Source organism: Malus domestica, chromosome 17 (assembly GCF_042453785.1).
Source record: "Malus domestica chromosome 17, GDT2T_hap1".
Classification (NCBI taxonomy): Eukaryota; Viridiplantae; Streptophyta; class Magnoliopsida; order Rosales; family Rosaceae; genus Malus; species Malus domestica.
In genome coordinates this window covers 7,778,125-7,796,982 of record NC_091677.1, presented here as the reverse complement: position 1 = coordinate 7,796,982, position 18,858 = coordinate 7,778,125, and the positions used below count along the sequence as shown (strand labels likewise).

General features: G+C 34.6%; 1 protein-coding gene across 1 annotated transcript; it reads right to left on the bottom strand.

The window, feature by feature from the left end:
- Positions 1-17,260: 17,260 nt before the first annotated feature.
- On the bottom strand, positions 17,261-18,858 carry LOC103404798 (transcription factor CPC-like). The gene is made up of 3 exons (XM_008343758.4): positions 18,498-18,858; positions 17,864-17,948; positions 17,261-17,667 (listed from the first exon to the last, which is right to left on the bottom strand). The coding sequence occupies exons 1-3, from the start codon at positions 18,553-18,555 to the stop codon at positions 17,580-17,582; spliced, it is 231 nt and encodes a 76-aa protein (XP_008341980.1). The 5' UTR covers positions 18,556-18,858; the 3' UTR covers positions 17,261-17,579.

The following is an 18,858-nucleotide window of genomic DNA, read 5'->3' as shown; positions in this document are numbered from 1 at the left end:
TATATATATGTAAATTTGGCATGAGAACATTGACATAAGTGTATCTCTAATATAAAACTATATATATATATATGTGTGTGTAAATTTGGCATGAGAACATTGACCTAAGTGTATCTTTAATATAAAACTTCCTACAGCCTAATCATCAGGTGATCAGCTATACTCCTTGTATCTAGTTTACATATGGTTTATGTAAATTTCAACAACTTTCATAACCAACCTACGCTGCATGGAAATAATGTAAAAGGAAAGGAGAAGGGTTAATAAATATATGATTAGAGCCATGGAAGAAAGAAGTTTGAATTCAAAAGTATTAGTGGTGGCACATCCAATATGACATATGTAACCAGGATAAGATTGCTAGTTAAGGAGATAGGGTTATCCACTTTCACCTAGGTCCTTGGGATTCGAAATCATAACTTTTAAGCTAGGTTTTAAAAAAGCGTTAGGTTCCAGTTAAGTAGGGGCACTAAGCACGATATAACGCCTAGGCGTCTAAGCACGATTTAAGGACAACTTAGGGGTTGTTTTTAATCTAAATCTCTCGACCAATACGAAATCATTCAACATTCAATGTTGACTGACTGACATTTCTCTAATATGATTTGCTAAGATTGTAAACATAACCTAATACATAACTTTTCTACTGTGGTATATGGGTTGCCAAGTTGGCAATTATATGCGATGTCTACGATGGTTAGTCTTGGTGATGTATAGAAAAGTAAGAATAGGATGATAAGGTATGTGCATAAATATACGTCATGGATATGGAGGGGATATATTTGCACCGTCTGAATGACAATACACCAGATCAGGATAATGGATTGAGATAGACATATATTGTGAGGAACAAAGCCTCCTTTGGGAATTGGGGGATTGGCAAAAGAACATTGATAATCTTCACAAAGGGTGACATAATAGAGATCGAGCTGGGACTCAACTCGTCAACCTATTTCCAGTGGTCCTCGATTTGCTGCAGCTGCTAATCCTTGCAGGGCACGGCATAATTGGATTTCGAGCACTTCGAGGTGAAACAAAGAACCTTCTTATCTCACATGTCATTGGATATCCCTCATTCCCTTTTCCTTTTCCAATAATTATAAAAAAAATTTATGAAATTATCTTCGACAGGTTATATAGGTGAATATTAAGCAATGAGAATTACAACTTGATTTGTGAAAAAATAGTGGAAATAGTTTTACCTTGCAAATTTATCGATATAGTTACTAAATTCACGTAGTGTCACGTATATATAGGTTGTAATCTAAGATATATAATGTGTCCGGAAAGAAATAATTTTTTTTTGTTATTCAAGCGACATATCATGGTAAATTCTTTTAGAATAATACATGCATTCGCTCATGAAAGGAATGCATATGTTTGACCATTTACAACTAACTATCTTTGCCTAATAAATTTTATAATCAAAACCGTTCATTTTCTTAATCTTCATTTGAAGATCTATTCCTATAAAATATTTGATTAGAGATTGTTTATGCATCTAAATGTATGGGGAAAAAAAGATGGTGTAAGCATCACATAACATAAAATTCATGATGACTAAACAATTTAATGTTTGGTTTTTTTTTTTTTGTAAGAATATCTTGAGATAAATATTGAAATATTAAACATAAAATTTATACAATGAAGCTAGGTTACACCTTTAGAATACCCCAAAAGAAAATTTTGCTCTACTTCCCTCAATCTTTACTTTACGCCACGCCAACTACTTATTTACAAATAATGAAACATGTTTATTCCTCTTATGGGGAATTAAGTATTAATCATTTATTCATGTTTCTAAGGGCTAGTTTAGGATTGCTATGATTTTTTTTTTTTTCAAATTGTTTCATCTGTGCTTTAAGAATAATCTGTTGTAAAATAAATCAATGTAGTATTTAATAAACTGTATTCTTAAAACTATCGTGAGTATCAAAAGCAGTGTAAAAGCGTAGCGTTTGAGAAATTTTAATGTAAGTAATATAATTGTATATGTTAAGCAAATTATAGTAGGGGGTGGTGGCAACAGTGGGGTCATGGGCATTGGCAAAAAGGTGGGTGTCGTGGTAGTGGCAATAATAGAGTGTGGTGGTTATGATCTAAAGGTAGCAGTGGTGGCAATAGTGGTGGTGGCCGCAGCGGCACTGCTGGCAACAATGATGGTGGTGATGTCATTGGTGGTGGTGACAATGATGATGATGGTGTTATTTAAAGGATAAAGTGTTTACAAAGATAATGTCACTCTTAAACTATGAGAATATTACAGGAGTTGAAAATCTGCATTAAAGGCTCAACTTCACTTTTTATGAAAATAGTTTTTAAAAGTTGTTATCTAGAGCCACTTAGTACTACGATCTAATGATATTCTTCTCCACTTGTAAGTGAGAGATCTTAGGTTCGATTCTCACCAAATGCGAGTTTGAATCACATTATTACTAGCCCATTGTAAGGCTAAGCTCACCTCTCCTCATTAGTGTATTTAATATTGTTTGTGTTGCAATTAGATTAGGAATGTGATTATGTAAATCCTAACATATATAGGGATATCTTTTATATTCCCTTTAGTAGTTAATTACCTATTAGAGTTGTAATTCTAAAAAGGTAAGGAATTAACCTTCCCTCCTGCTATAAATAAAGGCACAATAGGGTGGAATAGAACACACCTCACAATTACACATCTCTCTCTTCTCTACTATTGCCGCACCCTTCTCTATATGGCCTCCATAATTGTTCAATAAATTATGCCCACAACACATTATCAGCACGCTTTTGACGTTGCGCTAAAGAGAGTTTTCTTCAATCAGGGGAATATTACGTTTTAATCATTCTCTTTCTGATTAATTTATTATTTTATTAAATTGATCTACATGCTATTGATTCAATTTAATTTTTCTGTGTTGAACGTGTTACAACGCATTGGAGATGCAATTCTGACTTTCCGAGATGGATCTTCTACAAATTCAAAGGCTTTTATTGTTTTCTGCCAATACGCTTAAAATAAAGTAAGATATTTGAAACGACCATGAAGCATGAAAACATTCTCCATGATGCATGAACCTAGGCCTGGCAATTCCTGACACGACCCGATAACCCGACACGACACGACACGAAATTAACAGGTGTTTGGGTCGACACGATAATGAATCGAGTGTTATCGGGTAACCCGATAAGCACCTGTTAAGATAACGGGTTGGTTCGGGTATACACGTGGGTAACACGATACACGATAAGCAGAATATTTAATAATTTTATAACCCTAAAAAATACTATAATAATTATATATATATATATTAAATTAACTATAATAATTATATATACTATAATAATTATATGTATATATATATATATATTAAATTTTAAATTAAATTTTATACCCCTAAAAACTATAATAATTATACGTACAAAATAAATAGATTTAAATCTACAAAATATATATATATACACACACACCATTGAACTTGATGGGATACACGAAACTAATTTCAACGATCCAACCGTTAAACTTGTTCGTATATGCTTCGAGATCGCATTAGCAAAAAATTGCAAAAAACAAATATTCAGAGATCAAGTAACGGGACAAAACTTTTTGACGGTTATAAAACAAAAAATCACAATTTTAACTGTTATTTTTAACTCCGATTTTGATGATTTTTTACAGCTACACTCGTTGACCCTATATGAATACAATGAATGAATTCGATTTTCAATTTAAAATATTTACACTAGTGGATACCACAAAATCTTATGTTATACTAAATGAAAGTATAAATAAACTCTAAGTGTTAGTGAATCTATCATTTTGATGAGATACGAATTCTATGAAACTAATTTCAACGATCCAACCGTCAAACTTGTTTGTATATGCTTCGAGATCGCATACGCCAAAAATCACAAAAAACAAATATTCAGGGATCAAGTAATGAGACAAAACTTTTTTACTGTTATAAAACAAAAAATCATGATTTAACGGTTATTTTAACTCCGATTTTGATGATTTTTTACAGCTACACTCCTTGACCCTATACGAATACAATGAATGAATTTGATCGTCAATTTAAAATATTTACACAAGTGGATACCACAAAATCTTATATTATATTTAATGAAAGTATAAATAAACTCTAAGTGTTAGTGAATCTATAGTTTTGATGGGATACAAATTCTATGAAACTAATTTTAACGATTCAACCGTCAAACTTGTTTGTATATGCTTCGAGATCGCTATGCCAAAAATCACAAAAAACAAACATTCAGAGATCAAGTAATGAGACAAAACTTTTCGACGGTTATAAAACAAAAAATCACGATTTAACAGTTATTTTAACTCCGATTTTGATGATTTTTTTACAACTACACTCCTTGACCCTATATGAATACAATGAATGAATTTGATCGTCAATTTAAAATATTTACACAAGTGGATACCACAAAATCTTATGTTATACTTAATGAAGGTATAAATAAACTCTAAGTGTTAGTGAATCTATAGTTTTAATGGGATACAAATTCTATGAAACTAATTTTAACAATCCAACCGTCAAACTTGTTTGTATATGATTCGAGATCGCTACGCCAAAAATCACAAAAAACAAATATTCAGAGATCAAGTAATGAGACAAAACTTTTCGACGGTTATAAAACAAAAAATCACGATTTAATAGTTATTTTAACTCCGATTTTGATGATTTTTTACAACTACACTCCTTGACCCTATATGAATACAATGAATGAATTTGATCGTCAATTTAAAATATTTACACAAGTGAATACCACAAAATCTTATGTTATACTTAATGAAAGTATAAATAAACTCTAAGAGTTAGTGAATCTATCGTTTTGATGGGATACGAATTCTATGAAACTAATTTAAACGATCCAACCGTCAAACTTGTTTGTATATGCTTCGAGATCGCTACGCCAAAAATCACAAAAAACAAACATTTAGAGATCAAGTAATGAGACAAATCTTTTCGACGGTTATAAAACAAAAAATCACGATTTAACGGTTATTTTAACTCCGATTTTGATGATTTTTTACAGCTACACTCCTTGACCCTATACGAATACAATGAATGAATTTGATTGTCAATTTAAATTATTTACACAAGTGGATACCACAAAATCTTATGTTATACTTAATGAAAGTATAAATAAACTCTAAGTGTTAGTGAATCTATAGTTTTGATGGGATACGAATTCTATGAAACTAATTTTAACGATCCAACCGTCAAACTTGTTTGTATATGTTTCTGAATCGTATATGCCAAAAATCACAAAAAAAACAAACATTCAGAGATCAAGAAATGAGACAAATCTTTTTGACGATTATAAAACAAAAAATCACGATTTAACGGTTATTTTAACTCTGATTTTGATGATATTTTACAACTACACTTCTTGACCCTATACGAATGCAATGAGTGAATTTAATCGTCAATTTAAAATATTTACACAAGTGAATACCACAAAATCTTATGTTATACTTAATGAAAGTATAAATAAACTAAGTGTTAGTGAATCTATCATTTTGATGGGATACAAATTCTATGAAACTAATTTTATCGATCCAACCATCAAACTTGTTTGTATATGCTTCGAGATCGCATACACCAAAAATCACAAAAAACAAACATTCAGAGATCAAGTAATGAGACAAATCTTTTCGACGGTTATAAAACAAAAAATCACGATTTAACGGTTATTTTAACTCCGATTTTGATGATTTTTTACAGCTACACTCCTTGACCCTATACGAATACAATGAATAAATTTGATCGTCAATTTAAATTATTTACACAAGTGGATACCACAAAATCTTATGTTATACTTAATAAAAGTATAAATAAACTCTAAGTGTTAGTGAATCTATAGTTTTGATGGGATACAAATTCTATGAAACTAATTTTAACGATCCAACCGTCAAACTTGTTTGTATATGCTTCGAGATCACATATGCCAAAAATCACAAAAAAAACAAACATTCAGAGATCAAGAAATGAGACAAATCTTTTCGACGGTTATAAAACAAAAAATCACGATTTAACGGTTATTTTAACTCCGATTTTGATGATTTTTTACAACTACACTCCTTGACCCTATACGAATACAATGAATGAATTTAATTGTCAATTTAAAATATTTACACAAGTGGATACCACAAAATCTTATGTTATACTTAATGAAAGTATAAATAAACTCTAAGTGTTAGTGAATCTATCGTTTTGATGGGATACTAATTCTATGAAACTAATTTTAACGATCCAACCATCAAACTTGTTTGTATATGCTTCGAGATCGCATACGCCAAAAATCACAAAAAACAAACATTCAGAGATCAAGTAATGAGACAAAGCTTTTCGACGGTTATAAAACAAAAAATCACGATTTAATGGTTATTTTAACTCCGATTTTGATGATTTTTTACAGCTACACTCCTTGACCCTATACGAATACAATGAATGAATTTGATCGTCAATTTAAAATATTTACACAAGTGGATACCACAAAATCTTATGTTATACTTAAAGAAAGTATAAATAAAGTGTCAGTGAATCTATCGTTTTGATGGGATACGAATTCTATGAAACTAATTTTAACGATCCAACCGTCAAACTTGTTTTTCATTAAGCTCTTATTTTCGAGTGTAGATGTAGTACTTAAATGACAAATATGTTTTAATGTTTTGAAGTAATATTTATGTGGTAATATTTTGAAGATAACAGGTGTGACACGACACGACCTGTTAAGATAACAGGTGTTATACGAAAACGACACGAACATGACAGACACGACCTGTTTTCCAGGCCTACATGAACCCCTACATTTATATTTACATTCTGATATATATATATATATACACACACACACACACGTTTCATGCATTACTCAATTTTTACTATGTGGAATTTGTGAGTGAAAGCATATAAATAAATTAGAAGCAATTTAGGGTTTGTCAAACCCTAACTATATCGAAAAACAAAACAAATTATGGGCACTATGCGACACCACCTCCGCACCTCCATCATGGCACCACCATAGCAGCAACCCTCTAGGCTTTGCTGCAACCATATAGACATCCCACAGGCCTTTGGTCTAGTTGACCTGCATGAGCCCGAAGCCCAGCCTACTCCCTAAGAAAGCCTGTAGACTTTTTGGCCCATCCTTGTGAACTCGACCCAATTTGCCGGCAAGCTTTGTGCTTGCTGGGCTTTGCATTTGCCATGGCTTTGTGATTATATATGTTAACCCATGTGGCTAGGCTTGTCCCACAACCCAATGAATATGGCCCCAGCTCTGACTGGGTCTCGCGTAAGCCAACCAGCAAGCCAGCCTCGGCTGGGCTTTCCCCCTCACCATGGTCTCGGCCCACATATGCCAACAACTTGCTACTGGGCTTAAAAACCCTCGGCCCGTGGCCTATTGCCACTTTTGAGTTGCTTTTGCAACCAACCCAAGCATCTAGGGATTTGCCCCACTCACAGCACCCAAGCCCAAATTCGTTTGGGCTATACTTTTCGACCCAATGCTAATTTTTCACTTTCTAAATAATTTTAACCTGAATGTTATTATTATTTTTGCTTCCATGATCGACCCTTTTTGGTCCCGATTCATTGAATTAATTAAAAGTGACCTACAATCCATTAATCTAATAATGAATAGAAAATTATTGACCTGAAGATCACTTTTGAACATTAACAATTTAATAATTTATTTCTATTCTTTGAACCGTTGACATCCTTTCATAGTCCCGAAGTGCTCACACTTAAGTCTAAAACAAATCAAGTCCACTACACTTCAATCAGCATATTGCATTATGTGTTCTTGCATGAACCTCTCTTTTATGAACTAAACGTTCATAAACTAAATTGAACCTGTACTTTCAAATTAGTGCCTTTGAAACCCAAAGTTTTCATAAAACAACACACCCATGAAAACCCGACATTTTTTATGAAAACCATGTCTTAGAACTCGAAGTTCTAACTTTGATGTTTATGGATGATTCATTCTCATAGCACAAATCACAATCTTGTTCCTTCCAATTCAGTAGATTGTTGAACCGTCACAAGTTTGATTTCCCTTATTTGGACGTTTATAATAGAAACCACTTTACTTTATGTGGGGTACAAGACGTGAATCTTTACTTGACTATCAAGAAGCTAAGAAACCATTGAAGCCAACAATGTCATGGAAGAGCTGAATAAGCCTCTGCCATGATCTTCATTCAAGGACTTATGCTCAAAGCATTACAAACAGAAGTACCTCCCTAACGAGGATTCCATGGCTCTTTGGTTCCCTCATACGGACTGTGTAATCATGAAAGATATTGCCTGAAGCACACCATGATTACGTCCATAAATGAGTACAATTCTGAAGTTTATAAATCTTATCGAATTTTGACTGGAGAGTATTTTTTTTCTCGTCCTTCCATGTTTTTAACTCGATCCTAAAGCAGCAGTGTAGAATGTGGAAGTTTACGAAATTCTTGGATTTGATTACTACCACAAACATGAGAGAAAGGTATAAACCCAGTTTCGGCTGGAGTTTACCAAACAGTATAGACCCAGTTCGGCTGAAGTCTACTGAATGGCTTAACCCAATTCGGTCAAAGCTTACCGAATAATGGTGCCCTGCTTCGGCAGAGGTGCACCGAATGGTACTGCTTTACTTCCGCAGAGGCCTACCGAACAAAGCTTCCAACTTTAGTTGGAGCCTACTGAACTCAAGTCTGTGCCTGTCACTCTCACAATCCAATTTCGAGTTTGTTTTTTTACAACATATGTAGAATCAGGGTCTGCCAAGGTGTGGCATCATGCCCGAAGCATGATATTTGGTACCTAAGACCTAAAACTTCAAGAATAAGGGATAGTATTCCCGAACCTCAACCCTGCAGAATATACTTCCCTCTCGATTGAATAAATCATTGGTTATGCACCTGTTTGTGCCCCTACCAATGTCGTTGAGGAGTACCATTCTCATAGTCAATATGTGAGACTGATTTTGCACCACTGAACAACATTGGAAGAGCATAATTTTGACATGGATGGCCTTGTTGGCCAAATCCCCTTTGCAAACCATTTACTTTGTGAACATTTTCTATGTTATTGGATTCACATTTGGTGTATACATGTCACTGAATTCAATTAAACACGCGATTAGATACGAATGTGAAAAAGTTAGTTGTCTGGATGAATGTGATACTACGCACACTAACTTTATACCTAAATCACATCTCTAGCAACGACTTCAGGTCTATCCAACCTAATTAAAAGCATTGGCACGCTCCTTGTTGTATGAATGATACTGAATTACCATGTCAGAGACCTTATACTCTATCTGTTATGGAAAAACGTCGTTGAGTTTTCTTAAGGATATTCGAGATGACAATGATCATGAATGAAACCACTTAAGAAAATAGAGTGAAATATCTTTGCACCACCTTCAAAAAATGAGCATGAAGCTTTGATTTGGGGTCAATGGGCTGCCTTCCAACTAGGAACACGCCACATGTGGCCGGCTTGGAGCTGGGTGATTCGAGCAGTTTACTTGTTTTGGCACAACCTTTTGGGACATTTAGGTCAAACAATGATGCGACAACGCATCTCCTTACCCGAAGTAAGGATCTTGTGCCTATAAGCACACTTTGCCAAAGCCCGTTCGTCTGGGAAATTTGATTCCTATATCATTCCTCGCAAAGATACAAAATCACCCTTTTTCATAGTGGATTAAAGGGAATATATGTGGACTAATCCAACTAAAATGGGGACCATACAAATACTTATGGTTTTGGTTGATGAATCGGCAAACTGGTCACATGTTTGTCTACACACATTGCTACTAAACCTTCTGGCCGATTAAGGGTTCACCACTTTATTTATCCCTTAAATAATGTCGGAGAGTTTATATCAACACTTTTAGATAAAGTATTGCAAGTCTTTTGAGTTTATAATTAAACATCGAAGTCTCATGTTCACCCCCCAAATAGCCTCGCATAGTGATCATAAAGCGCAATTTAAATGATTGCCCAAATTTTGGTGAACGTACCAAGTTTTTGGTTTCTGCCTAGGGTTATGCAATCTTGTACGCAGTTATGTTGGTCCACCTTAAGGCTCATTGCCACCCAACCTATTTGACGTTACAGTTGGTTACTAGGTACTGACCTGATGTTTTTCGTATTTACGCATTTGGGTGTGCATTCTATATGCCAAGTTGCGCCGCCGTAACGTACCAATATGGGTCCTTAACGAAGGATGTGAATCTTTGTCAATTATGATTCTCCTTTACACTAGCTCTCTTCGAGCCCTTGCATACGATCTATTTACCGTTCATTTGTGAGTTCTCACTTTAATGAGACAGTCTTCCCGTCGTTAGGGGGAGATAAGAACATCAACGTTCCTGTAAAACGGTGCGAATTTACGTGGACGTTACCCATTATGTCTCATCTTGATCCTCAAACCGCACAAGTATGATTAGCAAGTGCGATGAATTCTAGCTTTCAGAATGTTGCTCCAGATGCATTCCTCTGATCTAGCTAAAGTGACAAGATCATATACCAGCTGCAAACATGCCTGCAAGGATAGACATACTTAACAGACGTTAAGTCAACATCCCTGAAGGGTGTGCTGCCCCTATTGGACGATTCGGTACACCGGCCGATAGCCAATCAATCTATCTTAGCTTAGAAAACCACTCAGTTCATAGGATTCACTTCCCTAGAAGAGGAAGACACATCACAACAATGAATCTATACTCGATCACTATCTCAAATCATTTCCATCTCATGAGATTAATCCAAATTACTCCCGAGACTTGAAGTTCTTGGTCCAATATACTATTTTTGGATGAGAAAATGGAATTGAAATGAGATTACCATCGATGATGTTTTCACTTATATAGTAACTACTGATATAAATGAAAAGCGACAATATCGAACCGTGTTTTGTTGATTAAGTGACAACATAAAACTGATTGGACAACCGAAATTACAATCCAAGTCAAATTCCTTACCAAAGTGTGTATTGAACCTATCATTCTTACACTGCCCAAGGTAACCTTATTGTGTTACAATTGGGAAAGGAAACGTATTGAAATGAATGAAATAATGTGATATGATGCACGCCTTACGGTGCAATATTTCTCTTAAACATTATGTGATTGATAGCAACATTATGTAATATGGTTAGCATTTTTCCATAGGGATATTGATATAGAGATTTACATGTAAGTTCCCGAAGAATAACATGGACTGGTTCAAATAGTTCCAAACCACAGAACACCCTCTCAACTCGTTTGGGGCGTTCACTTTTGGATTGAAGCAATCCGGGGAATGTGGTATACTCATCTAAGTGATTATTTGATCAGTCAGGGATATGAATGAATGCTCTTGCGTGTTAAACTATGCAGTCTTATTTCGAATTGCTTGAGTTACAGTTTATGTCGTTAACACAAATCTCACTAAGACACTAGAAGAGCTTGGGAAAACTGCATCGCACCTGAAGACGAAATTTCAGATGAAGAATCTTAGGAAAACTCGTTTATACCTTGACATGAAGTTCAAACGTTGTTCTGATGGTACCTTGGTCTACCAATCGAACTATATCCCAAATGTGTTACTTTTGAGTATACCTATGATCGTCCATGCGCTATATGCAAATAAGACCTTTGAAAAGGTTATGGAATCCGAAATTTCATATCTAAGTTCAACTTTGTGCTCATTGTACTTAGCTCATTGTGTTAGACATGATATCTCATTCGTTGTTGATCTATTTGTAAAAATGCAGCACCGCACCTACACCAACCACTAAATTTGTATTTAAAAAGTAACCTGAAGGTACTACGAGTTTGGGCAAATCCCAACGCATCTCGAGAAAATATGAGCCTTGTTTGTTATGCTGACACATGTTACTTATCAAACCTGCACAAGGCAAATCCCTGAATGGTTATGTCTTTACCGTTAAGGGATATCGCAATATCTTGAAGGTCCATGATATGACCTTAATTGCAAAATCTTCGAATCGTTCCAAGACTCACCTCACTGCACTACTCCACAAGTAAGACATGGTTAGAAGTTCTTGTTGAGCATATTCGAAGTACTTGCTGTGTTTTCATTAATCGTTGAGTCCCAACAACTATCCATGAAGATTATGAAGCATGTATCCACCCGACCAAGGCATGTTACATCAACGAAGTCAACGCCAAGACATATTGCGTCTACATCTACATCAGCAAAGCATCAGAAGATTGAAGTCATGCAAGCCGATCCCTGACAACCTTGTCAATCTTTACACAACGTCACTGTTGAAGTCAACCTTTCAGACGTTTTTCCGAGGAATTGGTATGCCTAACTATTCATATGCAATGCTTATAGTTCTCATTTGGAAGTTCTGTCAAACTAAGGGGGAGTATCCAGAAGTATACTCACTTGATCTTAATATACTCTTTTTCCCTACGATTAGGAGTATTTTTTTCCACTGGGTTTTTGCTACCTAACTAGGTTTTGACAAGGCACACATCCTAGGCTGATCATACCCTTGTGAGATCTTCTACTTGGATCCAAAAGATGTATAGTTTTGACTTAATGCAATTTCTCACTTTTCTCCTTTGCCTATGTGTTTTCTCCCATCTTGGGTTTTACCACAGCGAGGTTTTGTGAGTTTTATCTTTTTATGCATTCTTCCATTGATCTGAGACTCGCATTCGCTCATTGTGCCGACGACTTCATCAATTGTACTTACTTCATCGCTGAAGACCTGATGTGCCATTTGTTTGAGTAGTTACACACTCAAGGGGGAGTGTTGCAGTCTTATTAGATTATGAATGTGATTTGTAAATCCTAACATATCTAGGGATATCTTTTATATTCCCTTTAGTAGTTAATTACCCATTAGAGTTGTAATTCTAAAAGGGTAAGGAATTAACCTTCTCTAACACTATAAATAAAGGTACAATGAGGTGGAATAGAACACCTCACAATTACACATCTATCTCTTCTCTCTATTATTGACGCACCCCCTCTCTGTACGACCTTCATAATTGTTCACTAAATTATGTCTACAACAGTTTGTTTAATAAAAAAATATGTATATAATAATAATAATAATAATAATAATAATAATAATAATAATAAATAAAATATGTTTAAGTTATTGTTTTAAAATAAGCAAAATAATTCATTTTAAAACTTTTTACTAAACTTTAAAATTAACTTTTGATGAAAAAAATCAATATCACACGTGGCCTGAGTCTTACTACTTCGAGCCACAAATCCTTGGGTCAATGTATAGTTTGGTTGGTGATATAAGGGCCATGCATGAAGGTGTCGCATCAAGGTCAAGCCCATATTATGTCCCCGGGCTTGTAAGCCCGATCAACTTCAAATAGATCTAACCCTTTTATAGGGAGATCTCGTGTTTGATGCTCTGAGTTGATAAGTTTATTTGACTGTGACTATGGACAGGGTGAAATTCTCAATAACCTCTCCGGGTCCAAAAAAAAGAAGATAATTGTGGCTTGACACTAGTTGTCCCCTTTTTATAAAGAAAAAAATTATATACAATGTTTTAGTCGATATACATGGTCCGTTAAATGGATTAACTCATGATATGTTAAAAGGTATTTCATATTCAATCTAATGCTATTATTTTTCTTTATAAAAAGGGAAACAACTGGTGGCAAGCCACGGTTATCCACCCCTTCCGGGGGTCGGGAAGATTCACAGAGGCATTTCAGTCTCTCCCTGACCACAAGTCTAGCTTCTACATCAGCAACAGGTTTCGAACTCGAGATCTCCAGTTTTTAGTTTTAAGTTTCTTTGAATAAGTAATTTATAATTTATTTTTAAGTTAGACAACAAAATTTAATTTCTTTGTTCAATATAACTTATTTATATAATGAGTTATCCAACTTAATTCAATCGCAGGTGTCAGAAAAGTTCATAATACATAACTAGCTTTCTCTACTCAATTGTTATATGTGTTACGATGTTTTACTATGTTAAGGGTGGTGTTATCTAAACACTAATTTTTACTTCTTACATACTTTTTTTAGTTTTCGAGCGTGAGATCTAATAAATTAAAGAAAATCAATAAATAAAAAATTAATAAAAGTATGTGGGAGGTATAAAAGAGGGACAAGGATTGTTTGCCCTCCTTGTTCCCGTGCCCTCTTGTTTTGTGTGGTCACGGTTAAGCCACATCAACATTTTATATTGTTTTTTTATAGAGATAATAAGACAAAAATGAATAGTAATATAAAATGTTGACGTGGCTTAACCGTGATCACACAAACAGAAAGGCACGAGATGACATGGGAACAAGGAGGGCAGACAATCCTTGTTCATAAAAGAATGTGTGAATAACACTATCTTATGTTAGATGTGAATTGGGACTATTTATTTAATAAAATCATGTTTGAATACAGTCAATACATATTTATTATAATCTGTAGGATCTTATAAATTTTACATAGTCAATCCAATCCGAATTGCAAAGTAGGTTGGCCATTTTATAAATACATGCATCCATTGGTTTCCACGGTTTCCATGTTTTCTGGCATGCTTTTATTTCTTATCGTTTTGCTCCATCTTATTCTAACAAACGGTCTTCGCCCTGGGAAATCATTCATCGTATATAACATATGATGATATGAGAAAAGCATAAAGCTGTATTTCTTCTCTTTAGACCCCTTTCTTTGGCCACAACGGTGCTTTTTATCCCTGGATCATGATTATGCCCAAGCTCACGTTCCACTTCTCCTATAAATTAATAACAAAAAGATGGATTTTTACTAGATTTCTAAGCACACTTCGATTTCTGCAAAATTTAGTTGGCTGGTTCAGCTTTTCTTACAGTACTAAACAAACAAAAAATGAAAAATTTAGTTGGCTGGTTCAGCTTTTCTTACAGTACTAAACAAACAAAAAAATGAAAGCTATTATTAGTACTTTAAAATTTTTATCCTTACAAGTGTATTTTTTTAATTATAAAAAGTTTGGAGTGTAAAATGAGATTTTTGAGTGCTAATAACAATTCCCAATGAAATTACACCTAACGAATTATGTCCCTGTGAATACAAATCATAATTTAAAAGTGAACTGTTATTGACACTCTAAAAATCTCATTTTGTATTCCTCACAAGTATATTATTTTTTCTAAATATAGAAAGCTTGGGGTGCAAAATAAGAATTTTGGAGTGCTAATAACAATTCCCTTTTAAAATATGCGTAAAATCTGCTATTTTTGTGACTTTTGATAAATTACTTTTACATATGTATTAGATTATAACTTAGACGTATAGAAGAATAACTTCTTATTGTAAATAGCCACACAGAAGTTGAGGCTCCCATAATCCAACCAAATAGTGCATATTGCACTTTAAAAGCTACCAATCACCAAAGTGTGCTGCTGGAGGAAATCATTGGAGGAGACACCAAATGAACCGAGTAGTAGGAGTAGATTGTAGAAGATTCACGATGAGTAACGATAATTGGAGACAAAAAGAATGACCAAATCTAAGACAAGCTCAGACTAAATTAAGACAAAGTTCAAAGAACATTGAGACGCAAAAAGCTCATAAAAATGGCTCCAAGAACTAAAGCCATAGAAGTTAAGCGAAAGGGAGGAAACATTGGGGAAGTAAAAGATAGGGCATAAGTAACTATTGCCACCGACACTAACCAAAGTGAGGGGTCGGTGGTTGAGATAGAAAAGTTTAGGGCTTCGTGTTTTGGGCGAGAGAGAAGAGAAAGTGAACGGAATTTTTTGCTGTTCATTGTTATAAGGTTTTTTAGCTAAAATAGTTTCTAAGATTTGCATAACTCCTCATCTTAATTCTTAAGATTTGAAATCAATAGAATTGGTCCTTGAGTTTGTCCATAATCAATCATTTTGATCCTTATTTAACATAATCTTGCACGGAATGATCAAAATGATTGATGGTGGACAATCTTAGGGACCACTTTTATTGATTTCAAATCTTAGAGACCAAAGTGATGTGTTTTGCAAATCTTAGGGACCATTTTGGCTAAAAAACCTTGTTATAATTAATGTGTTATTTTGATTCTTCAACAAGGAAAATTTAGTTACTACATTCATTCTCAGCTGACATATATCGTTCCAATTTTACAGTTGTCTTCGAAGGGACTTCTTGGCCAAAGTATATTGTTGTGGTCCTTGTAGATTAGGCAAAGTTCCACTTCATCGTAGTGGAATTTCAGCTAAACTATACGGACTAAAATCAAACTTTGTCCTTCATTTTTCTGAGGAAAGAATGAACCAAACTTGAAAATAATTTTCATGATGTAGTATAATTAAACTTATTCATGCTTGGTAAATGTGGTGACGATGAAATTGTCCTCCACCCAATTTCACAAGCTGGAAATTTGGACCTGCTACCTATCCAAAAGTTGAAGGTGAAAACTTAAAGGTCATTTTCATCTTCTTTTTCTTACTGCCATGACTAGGAGCCTTGACAGATAGCTCCAAATTGAAAGAATCAGGACACAAAAAGCTAATATGGTTTAGCATGGCCTTTTCTGCAAATGAGAATGATTAATTAATTACTTACAGTTACACTTGTGATACCATGCCACTATTCCGAGCTAGTAAGATACTAACATACGAAATGGTATATAACAATTTGTGATTGATTTGGAGTACTGTCACAGTTACATTTAAGATGTAGATACGTTTTTCTCGTGTAAATGCGTGCATTAATTGTGATTAGTGTTGGATCCATGATTTGAACTTTGAGGTGTCTCAATGTTAAATCAAGTTTTTTAGATAGAAACAGAACGTGAAGCGAACAAAAAAAAAAATTCAGCTTATTCACTGAGGCACTTCGTCAAACGGTTGGTGAGCTTGTTCTCGCCAACCAAATTGTATTGCACACATGTCAACAGATAGCGATATATGGCGAAAGAATTTGATGATTGATATAAAGAGAACTTGTCAAGTATTGTCGACACAACCTGTTAAGATATGCTTAGCATATACTACATCAAACATTTAATAGGCATAAAAGAAAATCGTATCAAACATTTGAAGGATTCTCAGATTCTCAGAAGGCCTGTATATTTTTTAGATTCTGATGGTGCTGGGACCACCTTGGTCCCTACTTCCATCCGCCTCTGCTTGTAGTCCAAGGTTTTGACTGGTGGTGAAGAGGGATTATTGTATTGGATTTCTTCAGAATGTGTGCAGGAATCAACAGTTTCCTCCACATGATAATGACAATGTTTAATCTTAATCAATTCAACACTCGGTACTAAAAATAAGAAAAGCCCATAGATTAAGCAGCTTAAACCAAACAACTTTACATATACAGAAGTAAATTAAAACTGACAACCCAAACATCATTAAACCAATAAGGCAATAACTATTGTACAGAGAGATGGGCACTTGCACAATGCCCCCATTTGACTGCAAGCAAAAACCTCATTACTACAGCTTTCTTGTTTAAGCAAAGAAAACTGGAAAAAACAACCCATGCCTTAAGTACACCCCAAACGTTGTTAACCACACCCCCAAAATTTTCTGCTCTAAACAGAGAGAGACGCCATTGAACCATTCATTGTTTTTGGCACTTCATTCACTTGTTGAGTATCTTGATGTCCAGTACTTTTCAATCTCCTCTGCTGATCTTCCAGGGATTCTCCCAGCAATCAGAGACCACCTAAGAAGAAGAAAAGATAAGGGAAATTAGGTCATTTTATTATGCAAGCGATATACTACACTACGTTCATCTAACTACGGAGATGAGGATTTGAACTGAGAGCCGAAGAGAAGCAGACTGCTCTCTAGCCAAGTTGATTAAGGGAAACTACGAAAAAATTAGACATAAAAAGTTGAAGAAGAAAATAATGGCTCACCTCTCACCAACCAGATTAAACATCCTAGTGATTAGAGTTTCCTCATCTTCCGAAAAGTCAAGCTTAGAGTCTTGACTACTTTCCTCTGCAAAAATTTGAGATATATAATTAAGGTGCCTATTTGTGAGTTATTTGTTGAGAAAAAACTAAAATTTCCCAAACCAATAATCACATATTAAGACAAAGTGGATGCATGTTTAATCACAACAACTAAATGATTATTAATTTCAAAGAGAGTTACCTGGGAAGAGAAAAATAGATCCAAAAACTAAACATACTACATATTGGTAAACTTTATAGGCCCACCATAGCCTATCACACCATCACCGATATTATTCTAGCATAACCACCTATTATTAGTTGTTAAGTTTAATCACATAAAAGACCTCGATGATATTAGTGGTGAAAATTCTTATATATTAGTCATATACTATTTTGTTATACAACTGATATAGAATCTTATTCTCCAACATATATAACATATAAAATTCAAATAGAATATAAGATGTAAAACCAAAAACACAGATTGCAAAGGGTCACCTATCAAAGTATCAATAGCGAGTAGAAAATTGGACCACTAGTTGAAATATATGGCTTGGAAAAAAAAAAGAACATGATATTATGAAAAGGGTACCTCTAGAATCCACAGAATTGTCGTCAGAAGAGGAGTGGGAGTGATCCAAGTCAGCCATTGGAGTTGAAAATATGAGAAAAATTGGAGCCGCAGATTTCAACTAGGGTTTATATATGAGTGCATATATAGAAAATAACAAGTAGTGCAGGAAACTGTGTTTGAAACTGAAGGCAGTCGTCGAATAAATAGGAGGAAGAATCCTAGAAAAATAATGTTGTGCATGACGATGGATAGGATAGGGGAAGAACGGGCTGTGAGGTGAGAGAGAGGAAGACAAAGGAAGAATGGTAGTTGGATAAAGCGGGGAGTTTTCTTTAGTCCAACCTTTGATAGGTAGTTGCATACTTACCTGTTGGTTGGC

What these genes read in the sequence shown, in the direction of transcription:
- LOC103404798 (XM_008343758.4), bottom strand. Translation starts at nt 18,555, where the DNA reads ATGGCTGACTTGGATCACTCCCACTCCTCTTCTGACGACAATTCTGTG. An exon ending in CAATTCTGTGGATTCTAGAG is followed by an intron (nt 17,949 to 18,497) that starts GTACCCTTTTCA and finishes AAATTTTTGCAG; the next exon opens with AGGAAAGTAGTCAAGACTCT. An exon ending in TTTAATCTGGTTGGTGAGAG is followed by an intron (nt 17,668 to 17,863) that starts GTGAGCCATTAT and finishes TCTTCTTCTTAG; the next exon opens with GTGGTCTCTGATTGCTGGGA.